This window comes from Chelonoidis abingdonii, chromosome 3, assembly GCF_003597395.2.
Source record: "Chelonoidis abingdonii isolate Lonesome George chromosome 3, CheloAbing_2.0, whole genome shotgun sequence".
Classification (NCBI taxonomy): domain Eukaryota; kingdom Metazoa; phylum Chordata; order Testudines; family Testudinidae; genus Chelonoidis; species Chelonoidis abingdonii.
The window spans coordinates 208,436,336-208,459,311 of NC_133771.1; the positions used below are offsets into that span (position 1 = coordinate 208,436,336).

General features: G+C 41.5%; 1 protein-coding gene across 4 annotated transcripts in view; it reads right to left on the minus strand.

Moving 5' to 3' along the window:
* Positions 1–22,976, minus strand: part of PLCB4 (phospholipase C beta 4) — a 331,632-nt gene that overhangs the window by 128,276 nt on the left and 180,380 nt on the right. For all 4 annotated transcript variants that reach the window (XM_032800134.2, XM_032800138.1, XM_032800137.1 and 1 more), the window contains exons 4-7: positions 11,130–11,230; positions 4,264–4,344; positions 3,884–3,943; positions 2,402–2,545 (exon numbers count right to left, since the gene is read on the minus strand). In XM_032800134.2, the coding sequence (XP_032656025.1) occupies positions 2,402–2,545; positions 3,884–3,943; positions 4,264–4,344; positions 11,130–11,213 (369 nt within the window). In that variant the 5' untranslated portion in view covers positions 11,214–11,230. The remainder of the gene's footprint in view (positions 1–2,401; positions 2,546–3,883; positions 3,944–4,263; positions 4,345–11,129; positions 11,231–22,976) is intronic.

Here is a 22,976-nt window from a genome sequence, read left to right on the forward strand (position 1 = left end):
TAGTATTTTGTAACTGCATTTAAAGGGATATTGTAAACTTGAAATCTAGTCAACAAAAATGAGTTAAAAGTAGTTTCAAGTATTACATCCTCTTCCAAGGTTGTAATTTTGTAACCAGTTTTTCTACTTTAAAAAAAAATTCTCTCCCCTGTTGCTGTGCTAAAGACTCACACAAACAAGAGAAGAAATTGACTATCTGCACTGCATTTTTTTTTTCTGTCTGTTTTAGGAGAGGGTGAAAAACTCCTCAGCTGAAAACACAAATACATGTAAGTTAGACGGAATCCAAACACCCAAAATGGAGTCTGGCTTAGGATAGCGGAGATAAGACATGCTTATTATTGGAACACACATAACTAGTTCTTTACAGCCTAAACACGTCTTTGTCATGAGCCCTAAGCAAAGGGCAACAGATTATTTTGCTGCCCTTGGAGCAAACCAGATGGCAGATTGTGACCCCGCCCCCCCAAGAGTCACATATTTGCTTTCAAGGTTTCCCATTGCTCTGACGGGGAACTATCTTGTGCCAGGTCTCTAGCTGTCATAGCAGACTCCTCTGGGGTGGGGCCAGTGAAGCTACACTAACTGTTGCACTGGGGGAGGGAGGAGGAGGAGGAAAAGAGCATACCCTGTCCCTAGCCCCTTCCATCCACCTACAAAGAGGTGGGGAAGCAGCATCTTTATGAAATCTGTTTTCCCTAGGCACTGCACCGTGTGGTATCAGCACCTGGCATGGGGGAGAACTCCACATCCCCTTGCTCCTCAGTGAGGCTGCACAATACAGGCCACAATGGAGCCTATGGTGACTAAGAATTATTTTGTCTCTCATCTAGAAGGTAACACTTCCAGAAGCAGAACTATTCTGGGGCACTGGCTGAGGACAGAATTACAGAACCGAGAGTAAAGAGTCACCAAACCACTTTCTGCAGTGCCAGGTGGTGTTTTTGTCAAGTATTGACCAATTCTGAACCCGATTTAGCTTATGACAACCTGGATCTCACAAGGTAGTGAGCACATTCAACTCTCTTTGAAGATACTGGCTCTCAACAGCTTCATGAGAACAAAAGGCACAATTACTGAAAGCCCCCCACACACATCTGGAATGCTGAGACATAACTCTGGTCCCTTAGGGTATGTCTACATGATGGCTGGCCCAACCTGTGTCGCAGGCTCATTTATCATTGGGTAAATGTACCCTTAGCTTCCTAAAGATGTGCTCCTGCCACTTCACTTCACTTCAAAAAGGCAGCTTTCCTTTAGCTCACAAGTAGTATTAGGCCCATATACTCATCACATGCAAAAAGCTAATACACTACAACACTCCAAGAACTCCACTGGCTTCCCACGCTTTCAGATGCAGCCAAGGTTTTGGTTCAATTCTATAAAGTCCTACATGCTTTAGGGAATGACTAAGGACTACCCCTTTCCTGAATCATCTTTGTTAACAATCTCTGGGGTGTATGCTTTTGGAGACCTTTAGCAGAGGGTCCAAAACTGTAGAGCAAACTCCCAATAGGGGCCTGTCATGATTCATGGACAATCCGAGTGCAAAGCAAATCATGACTTTTTGGTCAAGCATCTGGATTGTCAATGAACAAGCAGCTCATGGGCAAGGAGCTACCTGTGTTAATCAGTACAGCCAGGTAAACTTATTGGGACACTACATTTCATCTCTATAATGTGTCCAGATATTGTGGCAATGGGTACAGGAAGTACATTTTACAACATATACTTAAACAAATGTATGGATCTCTCTCTTTCCTCAAACCAAGGAGACCAAAACACCTTGACCAAATCAAAAGACGGCTAACTAGTGTGTCTACAAAATATTCTAGACTACAGAGGAGAAATGGTTCTGCTAAGCATACAAGTGAATTCCTACAATAGCTCTCTCTTTTTTTTTTGCTCCCAAAATGTTTTCAGACCAGATTTTGGCAGGTTACTTCCTTGAATACTTTGATATCAGAGTCAACATGTTGAACGTACACCATAGTCAAATAGACTTAGTGTATCCATTATTAGGTATACAAATAGGTCTTCTGCTATGGAGTTTATTCATGACACACAATGCTTAAGGGGGTGGTGGTGCCAAGCACTAAAAGTGAGGTGTTATATATTTATTGTGTGTCTTGCTGCAGGATGGTTGCAATGAATGGTCAGGCTATGCTTTCCGTCTATCTGGCTTCCAATAATAAAAAGGAAAGAAGAAGAAGAAAACCAAGAGATTTAAGGTAAGTCTAGACAGAAAACACAGGTGTGATTGCAGCTCAGGTAGATACATCTGAGTTAGCTTTATTCTAGCTAGCTCACATACCAGCAGTAATAAATTTGTGGCAGTTTGTGCTTCAATGCAGGCTATACATTTTCCCCCGCACCCGGGCACTGTTTAACTGTGGAATACCTTTGCTACTTCTGCATTTTCTGCTACCATGTACGTGAAGCTGATGTTCACCAGATCTGTGCCACTGCAGACACACACTATCCGCCCTTCCAGTTCATTTTCTGCATTTCCCACAGTCTCAAGAGCAGCTAGTATTTTGGGATCCTGTTAAACGGAACAAACGCTTTGTTAAATGAACAGTACAAAGATTAAGTTAAAAACACATCTCAGGTTCACATGCATTAAGACTGTAAATATTTCCCAGTCACTTTAAATGAGTTCTTTCATTTAGAATCTATGGGCTTGGTTGGGAAAAAATCTAATTTAATAATCACTGAATGTGGCTGAATCATAAAAGCAGAGAGATAATTGCAGTATTTTAAATACATTTCAGAAAATTACATACATTACCTCCACAGAGAAGGGAAATGGAAAGCTTTTAAGGACTGGTAATAGTTTATGGAAATTCTTAACTCTAGCTAAATAAATTATTCAATCCAAATCAGTAGTGACCAAAAGTGATTATTTGCATGGAATGAGTGGGTGATTTCTATCCATTTCTTAGCAGCACATCTGGTGCTCTTTGGTAACTTTACTTGCAGGCAAGAGCCAGAGATTTAATAAGCCCAGAGACTGAACTATTCATAGAAATTGAGAATATTTTGAAGCATATTTGAAGTTTGAAGCATATTCGTGAGGCATCATGGGAAAGTCTGCACTGCCTTAGCCCATGACCTACTTTGTTGGCTGAAGATTTCAGCCTATTACCTTGCAAGAGAATTAACTTCACTAAAAAAATATAAAGCTAGGATTAAAGTGAAAAATCATGATTTTTAAGTAGAACCACACTCTGATTGAAGCTTTTGTATTCGACAGCACTGGACAACTAGATGGCAAAACTCTTAGAGAGACACTGTGAAGTAATTATGCCCAAACTTCATCTCAGAAAGATGTCCAATTTCCAAATGCATTTTAAAAACAAATCTATATTAGAAAATATTTTAAAAGCTGTGATCTCTGTAGAACCCTCAGGTGGTCCCTCTGCAAATTGCCTTTGAAACAGCAGTTAATAATCACAAGTCCCAGAGCTGTCCTGAAATAATTGATAATTTAAGTGTCTAAAACAAGGAAGCAAACACAAATTTCTAATTTCTATGTCAATGAAACACAGGAACACATCTTCAATGACCAAGAAAAAAAATTAAACCAGAAAATATTTTCAACCTCCTAAAATGATGATATAATAGTTCAAAAAATAATTTAAAAACTCTTGACAGGATCCTTTTAATAGTTAGTGCCCAGATTTCACAGCCTCTTGGAAGGTCAGCACCTTCTGAAATAAAATAAAACCACTTAATCTTAAAGTTAAATGTTTTAGGTTATGATTTTACAAGCAAAGTTGTGCTGGCATTATTTTGTAACAAGCCGCACTGCAGTCCCCACTTCACCTTCAGCTTAAACACTCTTTGTTCAGAAGAACAGTATAAACTAATTACAGAGTACCTTTGGTACAGCCCCAAGACGAATACTGTTGATCAAGGAGCATTCTAATACCTGTCCTTCCTGGAACGGCAAGAGAAAGCATGTTAGCCTCTGGCGAAACACAGTGCAGATCCAAATAGGAAGTGAAGTAAAAATAAACAATGAGTCTTAAATGCAATTGCAATTAATTAACACAAAACAGTGTATTTTCTTTTCATGTCTGTTAATAACCTGTCAAGAATTTCACTTATGTAACTTCTAAAAACACAGGAGTTAAGCTATCTCACTGTAAATAGTTACAAAGCCACATGTAATTTTTAGTGATTAAAAATTAGCCAGGAAACAAACCAAGTGCAACAACATAGGCAGACAGCAATGTTCCTGGTACAACAGTACTGTACCTTTCCTTCACTTTTCCATCTTAGGAAAAAACCAAATTCATCCACTTGAAAGAGACAGTTTGGTTCGAAGACAAAGGACTCCTGTTGAAAGAGAAATATAACAAAAAATATTTTGGTGATGTTGACAAATACTGTCAGGCATTAATTTGCTGCTCAAAACTAAAGATCTTTCACCTTTTCCCCAACAGCTTTGCATTTCCCAAGCATTCAAAAATCATGAGTCATTCTGCAGAAATCATGAGATTTTTTAAAAAATCTTGTGATTTTAAAGCCTAATAAATATTAGAACTTTTTTTTATTTGACTTCTGGTTTTTAAGACATTACAGCAGACTCAGTTCTCATCTTTAGGCCTTTCTCCACTGCCACAAGTGCTAGAAACGTCTCATTCTAAATGAAAGCTGATTTTCTCACCTAATCACAGGCTTCCAAAAAGAACCTCACCAAATATTGTGAGGCTTGCAAGAATTGGCAGCACTGCTTGGGGTCAAACCACCATATTTTGCAATGACTTTTGGGATTCAGGAAAGTGCTTTCGTAAAAGTTGGACCCTCACAGAAGAACTTCTAGAGAGTACACACAAAAATACATTGCAGAGTGCTAGTCTGGCAGAGGAGATTAGTATATAAAGCAGTTCAGAAGGAGTGGAAAACCACACCAATTAGATTTAAAAAAACCAAAAAACCAATCAGGTCAGCCTTACTAAAAAAAAATAAAACACAAAAAGTGCATGCCCACCCCCAAACTATTTTAATGTCAGAGGTGAAACTAAAAGGTAAGGAAAAATCCCACTGCGCCGAATCAGTCATTTTTAAAGGGAACAAAAAGCCCAACCCTGGCCAATCTTTTTTTAATTAAAAAAGATTACTTTATAACAAACAGCGAGCGTGTGTGTAGGGAGCAGTGATGCTGTGAGTGACAGAGGGAAGCGCTTTATTTTGTGTGTAAAGGAAAGGACTGTGGTCTGGTTTTGAAAACGCCCTGTCCTCTCCAACACAGGACAGCCAGGGCAGCAAGCCCATGCAGACACCAAGGGCCATTTTCCACACAAAAGGATCATGTGGACAGGAGGATTTTCAACTCCTCCAACTCAGTTAGCACCATCCCACAAGCCCTCCATGCAAGGAGCACCCATTTAAGTTAGTAAGAGTTTTGCTGCAGGATGGGCCACAAAGAAGCCAGACCTGCCTACCACTTCTCTCCCTTGACCCAGAACACATTCAGCACTGAAGAGCATCTGCCTCTTAAATAATAGCACAAAGCACAGACAGCACTTTTCAGCTTCAAAGCACTTGCGAATATTAATTACTGCAGCACCACTGTGAGGTAGGAAACAATTATCTTCATTTTACAGAAAGGGAAACAGAGAGAAGGGTTAGAATTTGCCATAGATTCAGGGACAGAGTCAGGATTGGATATCAGGTGCTTCCTGGGCCCTCTTCTATATCCAGGCTGCTAGACCACACCTCACCGCTTACTGCCTTTTACTTAATCCTTGCACTTCATAAAATGTACTGGATGCATGGGTATCCCTGTAAAGCTGCATATATAAAAACTGCAGCTAGTGACCTGCTAAAGGGAGAGCCTTTTAAAATCTGCATGGAATAGAGCAGTGGTTCTCAACCATTTTGGGTTCAGGACCCATTTGTAAATGTTTATAGCCTATCATGACCCAGTAAATAGTCTGGGAGTGGAGGCCCTGGGGTGGTTTTGGTCTGATCCTGCCCCCTGGAGAGGTTGAGTCCTGTCCGGCACTCACCTCGTAGTGGAAGCTCCTGTGCTGTGGGGCTGCTGGGCTGGGTTCTCTGTGCCAGGAGTTGCAACTTCCAGAGTTACAGCGTCACTCAGGTTTGAGTCCGTACCCAACTGAACCAAATTTGTGTGAGTGGAGTTGTGACGTGGCTCATGGGGTTGCAGTGACACTCACTCAACTTTGTCTTACCTGGACTCCTGTCATCATGATGGCTGGGCGAAACCTGAGTGGCGCTGGGACCCCAGAGGTTGCAGTACCTGGAGTAGGGAGGTGAGCCCAGCCAGCCGCATGGGACAGGAGCTGCCATGCAACCCTTTGAAACGTTCTGACGACCCAATTTTGGGTCCCGACTCAGGTTGAAAAACCCTGGAATAGAGGACCTCCTCAATAAGCAAGGTCAATGCAAATAAAATGGGAAAAATTTTCACTGCTTGTTGCATGCCCATGTGACTAAAAGCACTCAGTATAAAAATAACTTTTCCTATAAAGATGGCCACATAAACTGCACTCAGTCCAATGTCCACTACTTAGCATGCACTGGTTCCACCAACTAATTGCTTCGGCAGTTTTTCTCCTAATACAGTGAGGAAAACACCAGCGACCACAAATTCTAGACGTTACACAGTCCAATACCATTGCTAACCTTTGACCATCAGCCTTCTTCACTAAGATATTCCCATTCTAAAGAAAAAGCCTTTCAACATTCAGGTATGGTACTGCCTGGCCCAAAGAGAAAGGAAGCATATCCCACGTGGCCTCTAATTCCTCTTGTTGATGTTTACTTCTAGCACAACAATCCAGACTTCATCCAAGACCTTCTAGTCCCTCAGTGAAATTACATTTTGTGAACATTGCTTCCTTGGAAGGCAGTGTGGTCTAGCAGTTAGGACACTGCACTCAGACTCAGGAGCTACGTCCTATTTGCAGCTCTGCCGTTGACCTTCTATGTAATCCTGGACCAGTCACCCCACTGGGTCTCTGTTGCGCATCTCTGCTTTGCCTGTTTAGGCTGAAAGTTCAATGTAGAATTTCAATGAGAGCTGGGTGCCTAAACCCCTTAGGCTCTTATGAAAATCCCAAATTAAAATTATAAATCCTTTGCAGGAGGGCTCTTGCTATGGGTATGTACAATGTCTAGCACAAACCTGGTTAGGATATCTAGGCATTACTGTAATTCTAGTAAATAAATAATAATATCCCAACCAACAACAAACTTGATGATATCATCAAAGAGGCTGGGCTACCAAGCAGATTAGCTTACAAGTGTTCTGGGGCAAAACTGGGTAAATTTACCACTCAGTACTTACAGCAAACAATAAGGATACAGAAAACCACAGGTTTTCTGCTTCAAATAAGGCAGGTAGGACCCCCTATTAGCAGTCAGTGTAAAAAGAAGTGCACATGACTCAAAACACAATGAATGCAGCACAGCACAGTACTTAATAAAATCTGATTTATGCATACAGTGGCAAGGTCTAATTCCATTCCCAAATGTCAAAATTGATTAGGTAGGTGAAATTACTAGCAGTAAAAGTAAGGCTCAGTCCTTTTCTCATCCTTAAGAAACCCACTGCCTCTGAAGTTTGTTCCGATGTTAAATGCTGTACCACTCCCATGGTTAGTGCTGTAAAAATGCAGCCCTGGCCCTAGCCACTAAACAGAGGTGAACTTAAATATGCCACAAAACTGGCACTGGTGCCTTTTATTTCAAAGTTGCTTTTGACTGGCGACTTCTTCCAAAATTCAGCTGCACTCAGCTACTTCTTAGATCTTAGAATCGTAGAAATGTAGGGCTGGAAGGGACAGCGAGAGGTCATCAGATGCAGCCCCTGCACCGAGGCAGGAACCAGCGTTTCTCAAAGGCAGCCACCCTGCCCGTATTTGGCCATCAGGGGCTTTTCTTGCATCCACAGCTTTCTGGGCAGTGATGGGGGGGCTGGCAAAGCAGCAGCCCCTCCCAGGGGCCACCAGCAGTGGTTGGGCCCTACCCTCCTCTGGGGGGACACAAGCTGGAGGAGCAGGCAGTCAGTGAGTTCCCCACCTTCCCCGGGGCAGTGGGGTTGGGTTTCAGCCCTGGGGTGGCAGGCTCAAGCCACGGGGCTTTGGGCTCTGTCCCCTGAGTGTGGGGCTTTGGGGTCTATTCCCTGGCGGGCTGGTGGTAGGCTCTGGCCCGAGCTCAACCCCACCATCAACTCCGGGCTCCAATGCCTCCCCCAGTGCCCCATCACCCATGTCCCCACTGCCTCTGTACCCACGTCCCCATCCAGGGCTTAATTTGTCCCTGAGCTTGTCATGGCAAGTAAGTCTGCTGTGAAAAGTGATATTAACAAACATACAAATATCACTTTTCACAGCAGACTTACTTATAGTTAGCAAGTCTTAAAAAAAAAAAAACAAGAAAAAAAAAGACAAGAACATTCAAAGCACCTTATCTGTGTTTCTATTCTGTTTAGATCCAGTAAAGAACAGAGACAACTGTACATTATTTTTATTATTGAGCCTGCAAAAAAAATTTAAAAACCTCATCATAGATAAATTACAGTGATTTGAGAGTGTACATGTGAATATTTGTTTTTCCTAAAGTTAATTAAGTATTTTAGGAAAAATTGTCAGAGCAGCCACCAGCAAGAGTTGGTAGCCGCATTCTGAGGTCACCAAAACATTTGTTGTGAGAACCTCTGCCTTAGACCATCCATGACAGGTGTTTGACTAAGCTGTTCTTAAAAACCTCCCATGATGGGGTTTCCACAACCTCCCTTGGAAGCTTGTTCCAGAGCTTAACTACCTCTATAGTTATCTAATATTGAACCTAAAATTCCCTTGCTGCATATTAAGCCCATTACTACTTCTCCTACCTTCAGTGGACATGGAGAATAACTGGTCACCATCCTCTTTTAAACAACCCTTAACATATCTGATGACTGTTATCTGGTCCCCCTTTGTTCTTCTTTTCTCAAGACTAAACACAAACAGGTTTTTAACCCTTCCACGTAAGACAGGTTTTCTAAAGTTTTTATCACTTATGCTGATCTCCTCTGGCCATTCTCCAATTTTCCCACAGCTTTCCTAAAGCGTGGCACTCAGAATTGGACACAGTTCTTCAGTTGAGGCCTCACCAATACCAAGTAGAGTGGGACAATTACCTCCCATGTCTTACATACGACATTCCTGTTAATACAGCCCTGAATTGCATTAGCCTTTTTTCACAACTGCATCACACTGAATATGGAATTGAGCCACAATTTGTGATCCACTATAACCCACAGATCCTTTTTAGCAGTACTACCATTAGTTATCCTTATTTGTAGTTTGATTTTTCCTTCCTAAGTGAAGTACTTTGAACTTGTCTTTACTAAATTTCACCTTGTTGAATTCCAACCAATTCTCCAATGTACCATGGTCATTTTGAATTCTAATCCTGTACTCAAAGTACTGCAACCTCTCTCAGCTTGGTGTCATCCACATTTTTTTAAGTATACTCATTAGTCCATTATCCAAGTCATCAATGAAAATGCTGAATAGCACCGGAACTAGGACTGACCTCTGTAGGATCCTACTGGATACGCCAGCCCAGTTTCATGGGGAACCACTTTGAGTATGGTCTTTCAACTAATTGTGTACCCACCTTAGACCACATTTCCCTAGTTTGCTTATAAGAACGACGTGTGGGAGACAGTGTCAAAAGTCTTACTATAATTAACATACATCACATCTACTGTTTCGTCCCTATCCCCTAGGCCAGAAACCCTCTCAAAGAAGAAAATTAGGTTAGTCTGGCATGATTTGTTCTTGACAAATCCAAGCTCACTATTCTTTATAACCACATTATCCTCTAGGTACTTACAAACTGTTTAATCATTTATTCCAGTATGTTTCCAGGTATCAAAGTTAGGCTGACTGGCCTAAAATTTCCCATGAGCCACAAGTTGTAACTTGTACTTTGAAAATGTCTGCCTGCCTTTAGAAGGGACTGAATAACCAACCCAGGACAGCAAGGAACCATTTACTTTATCTTGTACTGTGCAAGAGAACAACAATGTTCATAATGGGGTGATCATTATTAAACATTCTTGAAAGCAAAACCACACACATTCCATTGGATCAGCTGAGCCCAATTTTTTTAGCATATGCTAAATCATTCAAAAAAGCATTTGCAGAATGAAAAATAAAGAATTTAAGATCCTTCTTTCAAAGGGCAACATTTACCAAACATGTTTCATATTAGTTTACCTAATCCAGCACTGAAAGTGGGGGATAAGAAAGCCAAGTCTATCTTGGCAGGTGACTATGATACAAATATGTTTTGCTCATTTCAAGAGATTAAAGGAAAACATAATATCCCTGAAGGCATTTCTCAAAATACTTTTAACTTAGAGATTTTCAGTCAAATAAAAAAAGATTAAAAACAAAACTTAGTAAAACTATTTTCATAGGCAAATTGATGTTGAATATAAGGCAAAGGTCTCTGCATTTTATTTTGGAAGCTTATATCAAATGTTATGTCCCACTTTCCTTTCCTTCAACAGACCTGCATTAAAGTGCGGCCGAAAGGAGGATCTTATTAATCATATTCCAGATAAAGCATAGGTCGATTAACTAAAGGAGATAAAACCACCCTTGATTTCAAATGGTGTCTTTGATTTACATTGTAAATGTTTTGGTGATCTTCTATTTTTCCATATAGCATGTAGGTTCTTAGTCTATTTTCACAAGTAGGAGCACTCATTCCAAAAATAGTAAGTTTAAAAAAAGGACAGGGTTCACTTTTCTGGGGGAATATACTTTGTGTACTATACTATGACGACTCCACAACAGAGAGCTGAATGTCTGTTACAGATACAAAGGATTTAAAATCAAAATGTTTCTCTTACTCGGGGATTATTTTCAAATCAGGGGATTAAATCAGTCATTACAAAATGTATTTTAAATGGGGGTTTTTGGTAGCAAGAAATTGTATCGTAACAAAGTGTTAATATTTCTTTTCTACCTTCATGCAGATTTTCTGTTTGAAATTTTTATTTATTTAAAATCTTAGGAAAAAATATTTTTGTAACTTTTGCAACATCTAGAAAAGAAAGGGAAAAGGAGAGGAACATTATTCAACTGGCCCCTTACCTCTTCGTATCTGTCAAACACAGCTCCATCTTGCATAAAGGAAGGGACTGACTTCTGCCAGTTAAATTCATAAGGTTTTGCCATGATTACGTGTGAAAAACCTGAAATGAAACGTGAAGAAACAGCCTAGTTCAGTTGGTGCTTTCTATAAGGAAGACTGCGTGAACTGTTGGAGACAAACAGCTGGCTTTCCTTGCAGCAAAACATTTTATAAGAACACAACGGTAGGTTTGCATATTAAGAGTTTTCCTCACATAAGTTTATATTTTTAGCAAAGATATTCTACTTTTAAAATTAGTTTTCAACTGAAAAATGTTTTAAAGAGTGACTGAACATGACAATTATCTGAAAGACTAATGCAGATTTTATCATTAATAGGGCCCTACCAAATTCACGGCCATAAAAAACAGACTGTGAAATCTGGTCTCCCCCCGTGAAATCTGGTGTTAGATGTACTTTTACCCTATATTATACAGATTTCACACAGGAGACCAATCTTTCTCAAACTGGGTGTTCTGACCCAAAAGGGATTTGCAGGGGAGTTGCAAGGTTATTTTAGGGGGTATTGCCACCCTTTCTTCTGCACTGCCTTCAGAACTGGAGAGCGGTGGCTGTTGGCAGGGCGCCCAGCTCTGAAGGCAGCACTCTGCCAGCAGCAGCGCGGAAGCAAAGGTGCCAATACTATACCATGTCACCCTTACTTATGCACTGCTGCCTTCAGAGATGGGCAGCAGGAAAGTGGCGGCTGCTGATTGAGGGTCCAGCCTGCAGGCAGCAATACAGAAGTAAGGGTGGCAATACCATACCATGCCATCCTTACTATTGCACTGCTGCTGGCAGCAGCTCTGGCATCAGAGCTGGGCTTCTGGCCAGCAGCCGCCGCTCTCCAGCTGACCAACTCTGAAGGCAGCGGCATCACTAGCAGCAGTGCAGAAGAAAGAGTAGCAGTACCACAACCCTCTCCTCACAATAACCTTGCAACCCACCCCACGACTCCTTTTTGCGGCAGGACCCCTACAATTACAACACCCTGAAATTTCAGATTTAAATAGCTGAAATCATGAAATGTACGATTTAAAAAATCCTATGACTGTGAAATTGACCAAAATGCACCATGATTTTGGTAGGGCCCTAATCATTAATCAATTTAAATACCCGCTTAAATCAATGCAAGAGTTTAATTAGGTGCAGATTAATGTACACCTAAGTAACATTCATTAGCACAGCTGGTAATATATGCAAACATTTCACTCAAAGGTAAGTGCTATAGCAGAATCGCATACTAAAAGGCAAAATGTTGTTACATTTTTATTCTGTATTTTTTATTTCAAAAGCCATTTACTTGACACATAAAACTAGCTATTTTCAACAACAGTTTTATATGCCTCTCATATTAGCTATATTTATATAAAATAGGCAGGTATATTATGCAAGTAATGATTTACAGAAGAGAATCTGTAGAGGAGTAGAGAGTATGGAAAGAGGTTTATCTACTACTGTGGATCTTTGTACAAGTTGAACCACATATGGACTAACAGCCACTATTAATTCAGGATCCAACTAAAATATCAGGTACAAAGTCCATTTTAATTTAGACAATGTTTTTTTAAAAACCAACATAGTATGAGCAGGATACTCTACTCGAACACGCCTTTCTCATATTGCATCACTGTGCAAATAGTCCCATCACATACCATTTAACACCCTGTCAAATACTGAACTGACGGTATCTAATGTACAAATTGTTGTGTTCAATTTGGCGGTGACTTGTCGGCTTACAAGTGCACTCTGGGATGCACAATATCTTGATAGTTCCAGTAAACTGATGGGTGGGAAACTCTTATATTAACAATAATGCATGTTGAATTAACATGGAAGGTTGGGAATCTCTCTGACTCAAGGGAATCAACAATTTAATTTTTTGAAACCATGTATTAACATGGCTGCTTCCAGGTTCAATCACGATATTTTATCCTATAAAAAACTATCACAGATCTCCTAGGTGAAAACCAGATTATAATCTGGAATTCTGTAATTTCGTTGTTTTTAAAGTCAATAAACCTGTGGGGAGGGATGTATTTAAAACCTTAGGGGCTGGACACTAATACTTTTACCCATACTGCCCAGTATCCTGTTCTGTGAGAAGCTCCAGCTGATATCAGTAGGACTGTTTGTCATCAGACACTACATGTTGTGAAGAAAAAATGGCAGAATCTGGCTGTTTGTAATTATCAAGGCTCCAATTTAAAATCTTTGGTCCAAACTGAGATTTAGGCACTGCGGTCAGCAAGGGCTGGTGTGTAAGCACCACCATCCCAGGAGTAATTCAGGAGGCACTGTGCTCAGACACGCCCAAGACAGCACTCTTCCCATGCTTCCTTCTTGCTCCCAGGTGGCTGTAATATGCTGCTAGCCTATATCAGCAGTACACTGCTTCCAGGCCGAGACAGCCAGTGAATGTATAGTACAACCAAGGCTCTGCCAATGCCCTGCCCACTTTGCACACACCCATTCCAGGCAGGAGGTGACCAAGAAGCCTTATTTATTCTTGCACAACCAGACGCAAGGTCCAGGCAGGTAACCCACTCTGGATGCGTGTGTAGACCAAGTCTAAACTGAGCCCATATGATACAATTTTAGTCTTGATTCTGCACTCCTTATACAGATGAAACTCCTTCTGAGAGCAGGATGAGCCCTTCATGATTAAGGCTAATCTGTAATGGTAAGACTGTGACAAATGCAATCTGCCCTGAGTAAGTGGCAGTGCAAGTAGCCCAGACTCTGAGAGGCACAAGGAGGCAATATTTCCTATGTCTGGGCTGGCTCAACTGCACACTGGCAGCCACTATCAGAGGAGAAGAGTCAATGCCCAGTCCACACACTTGCCAATCTATTCTCCACTCTTCTGCATGGGGGATGGCGTAGTGCCCCATGGAGACTGTCCTTCCATCCACACGATGGGCTCAAGAGGGGTGGCTCTTTTCCCTAATGGAGGCACACTAGGCAAGCAATGATCTTGCCTAAATGAGCATAGCAAGATGCTTACGTAAGACTCAGGAGAAGTCTTACTATAGACCGTGTAATCAGGATTATGGAAAACACCTTTGCAGTGTTTGTGCATTACAGAATTCTAAATAGCAGACTAACACACACTGTCAGCCAGAATTAGAACACGGCTTCCATTAGACAGAAAGAATGCTCTGAATTTTAACTTTTATTTGATTTTATCTTTAACTTCAGAACAGACATAAGTGTTCCCAAAACGAAGGACTGATATCTTCTTGCCTGCTCTTATCATAAAATTTCCTAACAAAAGAACAAATGGCCTTAAATGGCACCATTACGAGACTTTGCCAGAGATTGTTTTCAAGAACAGATACTTCTGATACATTTTCCATTTTAAAAAATTGCCTTATTATAGGGGGGAAAACAACCCTGCATTTTTATGCTATTAGTCTTTTCACCTCCTGCCTTCTGTCAAACAGTCCTTGATATATATATATCAAAATACACAGATCAATAGCCTACATGAAACCAGCCAGACCTTCTGAATATGTGAGTTCAATTTATGTACTTTTACTGTCAGAAATATAACTGGACAGTGATATAACATAATTAACATTAATTCTCTGCTTCAGCTGAAAATGCTTCCATTTGCACTAATGCGTAAAACAATATTCACTATATTCTCCAATAAAAAGAATTAGTGGCTATAAATAATATTATTGTTTCTTCTCAAGAAGAGAAGACAAAGGGATGGGCTTGTGAATAAAGCATAGGGCCAGGTGGTAGGGCACAGGGATTCTACTTGCACTCTTCCACAAGCGTCCTCCATAACCTCGTGCAAGTCGTTTAATCTCTCTGTGCACTCAGTATACCACTCCACAGTGGGAATGATGTGTACCTTGTGGGGCTGTACAAGATTTTGAGATCCTTGCATGAAAGCCACCATAGTAGTATTATTTCCTTATTATTATTTAAAATTACATTTAAAATTTCAGCCTCTCCCCAATTATGATTAAGGGGCTGCTGCCTTTTTCCTCACTCTCAGAAAATTGCAAGTGAGAGATCCCTGTCACAGTTCAGGGTGACAGCACTGTATAACTCCTCCGGGATCCACCAAGGGCATCTAACTTTAAGCTCCCAGCTCCTCAGCCAACACCTCTCTTGGGCAGAGACATGTCTCCCTCTCCATCCCGACCAGGGTTTTTCCAGGCTGCACAATTTCCTGTCTACACTGTGATATCCCAGCAAGCTGGACTGCCTAAACAGGCCTGGCACCTGCACTTTGCTTATTCTTTGAAGGCTATGAATAAGATAATTGCCAGCAGTAATAAGTTGTCATACAGCTCTTTTTAAGTAAGTATATTCATTCTTAAGGTGAAAGCATTACAGAAAAAACATTAAAAACAATACAAGTTCCTATACCTGTGCTAAAAGCTTACCTAAAGGTCACCGATCAGTATTATGGGGCCTCAGCAAAGTCCTTCCAAGCATTCCCAGGAAGAACTGCCTTCTCCGGCCTTGGACAGAGGCTCCCTGTCCATTTGCAGGATTAGAAAGAATCATGGAAGTGTAGGACTGGAAGGGTCATCTAGTCCAGTCCCCTGCACTCAAGGCAGGACTACATAATAACTACACCATTCCTGACAGCTGTTTGTCTAATCCGTTCTTAAAAACCTCCAAATGATGAAGGTTCCACAACTGCCATAGGCAATTTGTTTCAGTGCTTAACCACCCTGACAGGAAGGTTTTCCTAACATCCAACCTAAACCTCCCTTGCCGCAATTTAAGTCCATTGCTTTTTGGGCTATCCTCAGAAGTTAAGAACAATTTTACACCCTGCTCCTTGTAACAACCTTTCATGTACTTAAAAACTGTTATGTCCCCTTCAGTCTTCTCTTCTCCAGACTCAACAAACCCAATTTTTTTTCTATTTTTCCTTATAGGACATGTTTTCTAAACCTTTAGTCATTTTTGTTGCTCTCCTCTGGACTTTCTCCAATTCGTCCACATTTCAGAAAAGATGTGATGCCCAGAACTGTACACAATACTTCAGCTGAGGGCTAATCAGTGCAGAATAGAGCGGATTACCTCTCGTGTCTTGCTTATAACACTCCTGCTAATACATCCCAGAATGCTTGATTATTTTGCAACAGCGTTACACTGTTGATTCATATTTAGCTTGTGATCCACTAACCCCAGATCCCTTTCCACAGTACTCCTTCTTAGGCCATCAGTTCCCATTTTGTATGTGTGCAACTGATTGTTCCTTCCTAAGTGGAGTACTTTGCATTTCTCCTTGTTGAATTTCATCCTATTTACTTCATATTATTTTTCCAGTTTGTCCAGATCATTTTGAATTTTAATCCTATCCTCCAAAGCACTTGCAACCCCTCCCATCTTGGTATGTCTGCAAACTTTATAAGTGTGTTCTCTCTATGTCATTATCCAAATCATTGATGCAGACACTGAACAGTACCATACCCTGCACTGAGCCCTGAGGGACCCCATTCGATATGGCCTTCCAGTTTGACTGTGAACAGTTTTCCAACCAGTTATGCACCCACCTTATAGTAGCTCCATCTAAGTTATATCTCCATAGTTTGTTTATGAGAAGGTCATGAGAGACAGTATCGAAAGCTTGACTAGAGTCAAGATATACCACATCTACCACTTCCCCCCATCCACAAGGCTTGTTACCCTGTCAAAGAAGGCTATTATGTTGATCTGACATTTCTTCTTGACACATCTATGCTGACTGTTACTTATCACCTTATTATCTTCAAAAGGTCAAATTATTTTAAACTCAAGCTATTTATCCAAAAGTCCTTTCTTTGCTGGCCTTTAGAGACTCCAGTTTGAACGAGTAAATGCCAGACTCTCAAGGTGGCGATACTTCCCCAGCTGGAGGTGTTACAACCGATGTGAATTTGTCTAATGCCCCCCCCTCACTGTTCTTAGTTCTTGGAGGGGTTGTGGTCATTGTCCTCCATGGAATTACATATACCGCGGCCTACAATACTGCATCAGACCAATAGTACGTCTAGCCCAGTATCCTGTCTTCCAACAGTGGCCAATACAGGATGCTTCAAAGGGAATGAAAAGAACAGGACAATCATCAAATGATCAATCCCCTGTTATCCAGTCCTGGCATCTGGCAACCAGAGGCTTACAGAAACCCATAGCATGGGCCTGCATTCCTGACCATCTTGGCTAATAGCCACAGATGGCCTGTCCTCCATGAACTTTTGAATTCAATAATATTTTTGGCCTTCACAACATCTGCAGGCAACAAGTTCCACAGGTTGACTGTGCGTTGTGTGAAGTACTTCATGTTTGTTTTAAACCTGCTGCCTATTAATTTCACTGGGTTGCTCTTCTCTATACCTCTTCCTTTTCTAATATATCTTTTTTGAGATAGGGCGACCAGGACTGCATGCAATATTCAAGCTGTGGGCATACTATAGCTTTATAGTGGCAATATGATATTTACTGTCTTATTATTTACCCCATTCCTAACATTCGCTTAGTGTTTTTGACTGCCGCTGCACACTGAGCAAATGTTTTCAGAGAACATACACATGATGCCAAGATCTCTGAGTGGTAACAGCTAATTTAGACCCCATCATTTTGTATGTATAGTTGGGATTATGCTTTCCAATATGCATTACTTTGCATTTATCAACATTTAAATTCATTTACCATTCTGATGCCCAAAGACAACACGGGTGAGCTAATATCTTGCATATACTTGTTTGTGTGTGTGTGTATAAATATATGTATATTTATATGTTACCCCGTTTTGTGAGATCCCTTTGTAACTCTTTGCAGTCTGCTTTTATCTTGAATAATTTTCTATCATCTCCAAACTCTGCCACTTCACGGTTTACCCCTTTTTCAAGCTCATTTATGAATATGTTGAACAGCGTTGGTATCAATAGAGATCCCTGGGAGACATCACTATTTACCTCTCTCCATTTGGAAACCTGACCATTTATTCCTATCCTCCCCCTCCTCCCCGCTTTTAACCAGTTATTGATCCATGAGAGGACCTTCCCTCATATCCCTTGGCTGCTTACGAGCCTTTGGTGAGGGAGATTATCAAAGACTTTCTGAAAGTCCAAGTACACTATATCCATTGGATCACCCTTGTTCACATGGTTGTTGATCCCTTCAAAAATGATACTAGATTGGTGAGACACGACTTCCCTTTACAAAAGCCCTGTTGACACGTCCCCAACAAATCACGTTCATCTATGTGTCTGATCATGCTGTTATTTACTATAGTTTCAACCAGTTTGCCCGGGACTGCAATTATGCTTATCGGCCTGTTATTGCCAGGATTGCCCCGGAGCCTTTTTAAAAAATTGGTATCATATTAGCTATTCTCCAGTCATCTAGTACAGAAGCTGAGTTAAGCAATAGGTTATACACCATAGTGAGCAGTTCTGCAATTTCATATTTGAATTCCTTCAGAACTCTTGGGTGAACACTTTCTGGTCCTGGTGACTTATTCCTGTTTAGCTTATCAATTTTTCCAAAACCTCCTCTACTGACACCTCAATCTGGGATAGTTGCTCCGATCTGTCATCTACAAAGAATGGCTCAAGTGTGGGAATCTCCCTCAGGTCCTCTGCACTTGAAGACTAATGCAAATAACTCATATAGATTTTCCACAATAGACTTTTCTTACTTTAGCACCTTAATCATCCAGTGGTCCCACGGATTGTTTGGCAGGCTTCCTACTTCCAATGTACTTTTAAAAAAATGCTGTTACTTTTTGTCTTTTGCTACTTGCTATTCGAATTCTCTTTCGGCCTGCCGAATTACTCTTTTACAATTGACTTGCCAGAATTTATCCTCCTTTCTATAAACTGAATACAGTATGATCCCCCGAAGATATTGCAGGAAATTGCCATACCTGTCACATCCTTTTATCAATAATACGAAAATCACATCTAGTGCATCTTACAGACTAAGAAAACTTGGTGTTTGTTGTAACTTCAAAACTATAAGCAATGAGTTTTAGAAAATTGTTTTCAAAACAAGCAAGGCTTGATTTTATTAATAGTATAGTATAAAACTACAACCAAGCCGGAGTCATTTATGTATTTAATTTATGTTACTGACTTGTAGATTGCTGCTCATGGTAATGACTAGGAGCGTATTTATAGAAATTAAAAGAAATAACATATGTAAATCTACCCACAATGTGTAGCGTAAGTAACACATCAGCGGCTATCAACAACCTTGCTGTCATTTTGTCTGGAATAAAACAACCAAAACACACAACATAAAATAAAAGGCAAAGAAAATAAGCAGAATCGAATACATATGTTTTGCATTGTGCTCTGATACCCACTAGATCAGAGCTCTGGCAAGCCACAAAAGGAAGTGGAGTCCAGAGCTGTCCACTTAGAAATCCTGTCGCCGGTCCTAGAAAGCTAACTCAGGAACCAGCAGCAAGAGCTTCCCAAATGACCGTAACCCCCAATGGGCTAGATTACAGGCTTCATATTAAGGTGACCATCTGCACTGCAATGAACTAAAGGGCAACTGTATGAAAAGTACAGGATAACGCTTATTTTTAAAGGAATCTCATCCCTTGCCCTCCCACTGGTTTAGTCATGATACAAGATCTTACAGCAGTATCACACAGTATGATCCTTTGCATGACAACATACTTTTTATCTGAGCCAATGCTTTTTACTAGCAAGGAGGTAGCCACCGATAAAGGCCACCACTCAAAATACAGGCCATGTGGTTCATCCCAAAATATATGCTGCCAGCAGCTTAAATCGCTATGGGTGCAGGCTGCTGTATTGTGTGCTCTGTATTATGAGACATGAAACACTGCTCTTAGGGACTGTGAGGAAGAATATTATTCCACTATCAGACCCTTCTATTAGTGGTTTGGGAAGATCGTTTTCAATTTCTTATCTTCCACTAGTGGCACAGAGACCTTTAAATGCCCTCTCCACAGATTTATAGATTGTAAGTTCCACAAAGTCTATTATAGTAAGTTAGTCTGACCTCCTGCATAACACAAACCAGAGAATTTCACCCAGTGATTCTTGCAATGAGCCCAAGAGTTTGTGGTTGAACTAAAGCATGTCTTTTAGAAAGACATTCGGTCTTGATATAAGATTCCCAGTAAAGGAGAATTTACCACCTCACCACACAAGCAGTTCCAATGGTTAACTATCCTTACTAGTTAATATGTGCATCTTATTTCCATTTGATCTTTGCTGTGTTCAGCTTCCAGCCATTGAACAATAGCTCTATTAAAGAGCTCTGTAGTGTCGGATATCTTCTCCCTGCTTAGGTACTTGCACTACATGATCGAGTTGTAACTTCCTCATAGATCAACTAAACAAATTGATCTCTTTAGTCTCTTGCTGTAAGGCATATTTTCCAGGCAACAAATCATTCTTGTAGAAATTCCCTGACCCCTCTCTAGACTTTTAACAACAAGTTTAAAGTGTAGAGACCAGAACTGGACATAGTATTCCAGTAATGGTCTCCCTATTGGTGTATACAGAGGTAATATCACCTCCCTTCACCTGCTCAATGCACCCCTTTTAATATAGCCACGTAATACTTTGGGTTTCTATGGTGGCATCTACACTATGATCTACGGTTGTGATTCCTAGCCAACGTACATGTATCTGTGCTGACTCGATGAGCGCCAGCACGAGTATAAAGAGCAGCGTAGCCACATTAGCATGGACAGCAGCAGTGGTGGCATGGCTTAGCTGTGCTGAGTACATACCCCTGGGGTTCAGGTGGGTTTGTACTCAGCCCGCCGCCTGTGCTACCGCGACTACGCTCCTGTTTATACTCCTGCTAGCAAAATGAGTATGTATATGGCAATTGGGAATCACACTCCTACCTCACTCTGTAGACGTAGCCTATAATGACACCTAAGTCCTTCTCAGAGTTGCTGCTTTCCAAAATATAGTTCCCTTTCTTATGAGGTGCTACAGACTTTCCTCCTATTTGTTTGACCTTGCATGAATCTCAGCCTATCAAGAGATCCAGATGTCTGTGTTAGTGACTCGTCCTTGTTATTATTTAACATCACACCAATCTCCCCATCACCTCTACATTTTATCAGGTCAATAATGTTTATGGATGACCTGTGATAGAGGAAGCATGAGTAGAAGATGGCTAGAATACCAGTAGTGGAAATCAGACTGATTACAAGTAAGATTTTTAAGCCATATACTGTGGCAGCTGTGCAGAAGGTGAAGAAAAAGTTCTTTGCCTCAACAGAAGCTCTACTCAGTCTCAACAAACCTCTCTCTGCTCCCATAATTCTCCTCTTCCTCCTAAACCTTACAGCCCTAATATTTACCAAAGAGATAAATGCACCCCTTCTTTTTAAACACCAATTTCTTCCAATCAGTTCCTGAATAGCTCAAATTATTATAAATGAACTATAAATATATAATTTCACCGTGATATTCCAACATTTTATTTGATTGCATATATAGTCCTCACGATTAGTATTAAGAACTATACATCTTAAAGACACGTAAAACAATTCAAACCTTGGAAGATTTGACTGAGAGAATTAGGGAACTTAGGAACCTGCTCTACAGGCAGTCAAAGGGTATTTTCAAGGACTTCAAACACCCATCTTGAAACAAAATACAGCAGTTAAAAAAAAAAGATTAAAATACAAATTCTCCCACTCTTTATTTTTAATAAAAATGTTTTCTGAGTAAATGAGTACAAGTACCATTGCACACCTTTCACATCTACAGAAAAAGAACTTAAATAAAATACATATTGGGATTTGATCAGTGCCTGTAGGGACAAACTAGATTCATCTCCACAAACTCTGCAGCTCAGGAGGCATTTGACTATCTCCCAGGGCTGTAACCAGGGGAGCAGCCGCCCACGGCTGAAAGCTGGGGAAGTGGGGGCGGGGGGGGGGGAATGGGGCAGCTTGTTGGGAGCAGAGTCACCTGCCCCCACCCCCAGATTTCTGCCTTCCACTTTGCACAGAAGTTTTCAAACTGTGGAGTGTACCCCTCTAGCCAGCAGATTGGAAGCTGGTGGGAGACACCCAGCTTGCCCCTGCCACTGGCTCACTGTCCTGTGGGATCTGGGATGCTGTCTGGCTGCCTGGCAACCCTCCTGGCCCTGTTCTTGGGGCCAGGCTGCCTCTGCGCACCTGTGCGCTCCCCAGACAGGGTGAGCAGCACAGATCTGACCTGTGCCCCAATGTGCTTTTGTCTCTCTCCTGAAGGAGTCAAGGTGCCAGCTGACGACACCTTCTGGAGCTGACCCCTGCCTGTGGAGCCTGGCTGCCACGAGATGCTCCCCAAGGCACTTGCTCAGGAGAGGTAGCAGTCAGGCGTGCCAGGGCAGTGGTGAGCAAGCACCTCTGGGAGCACCTCCTGGCAGCCAGGCTCTGTGGGCAGGGGGACGGCTCCAGGCTCCTTCGGGGGAGAAGCAAGAGCACATCAGGGGTGCAGTTTGGAGCTATGCTGCCTATCCTGCCTGAGGAGCACCTAGCTGTGCAGACGCAGACTGGATCGGGGAGCAGGGCAGGAAGGGCTGCTGGGCAGCCAGTCAGTGCCCCGTCTCCCACAGCGCAGAGAGCCAGGGGCCTGAGCAGGCCGGAGCTGATACCAGCTTCCGATCCTCCAGCTCCTGGCAAGAGGCGACATTTTCAAAGTGTCAAGTATCAGAGGGGTAGCCGTGTTAGTCTGAATCTGTAAAAGCAGTAAAGAATCCTATGGCACCTTATAGACTAACAGACGTTTTGGAGCATGAGCTTTCGTGGGTGAATACCCACTTCGTCAGATGCATGTAGTGGAAATTTCCAGGGGC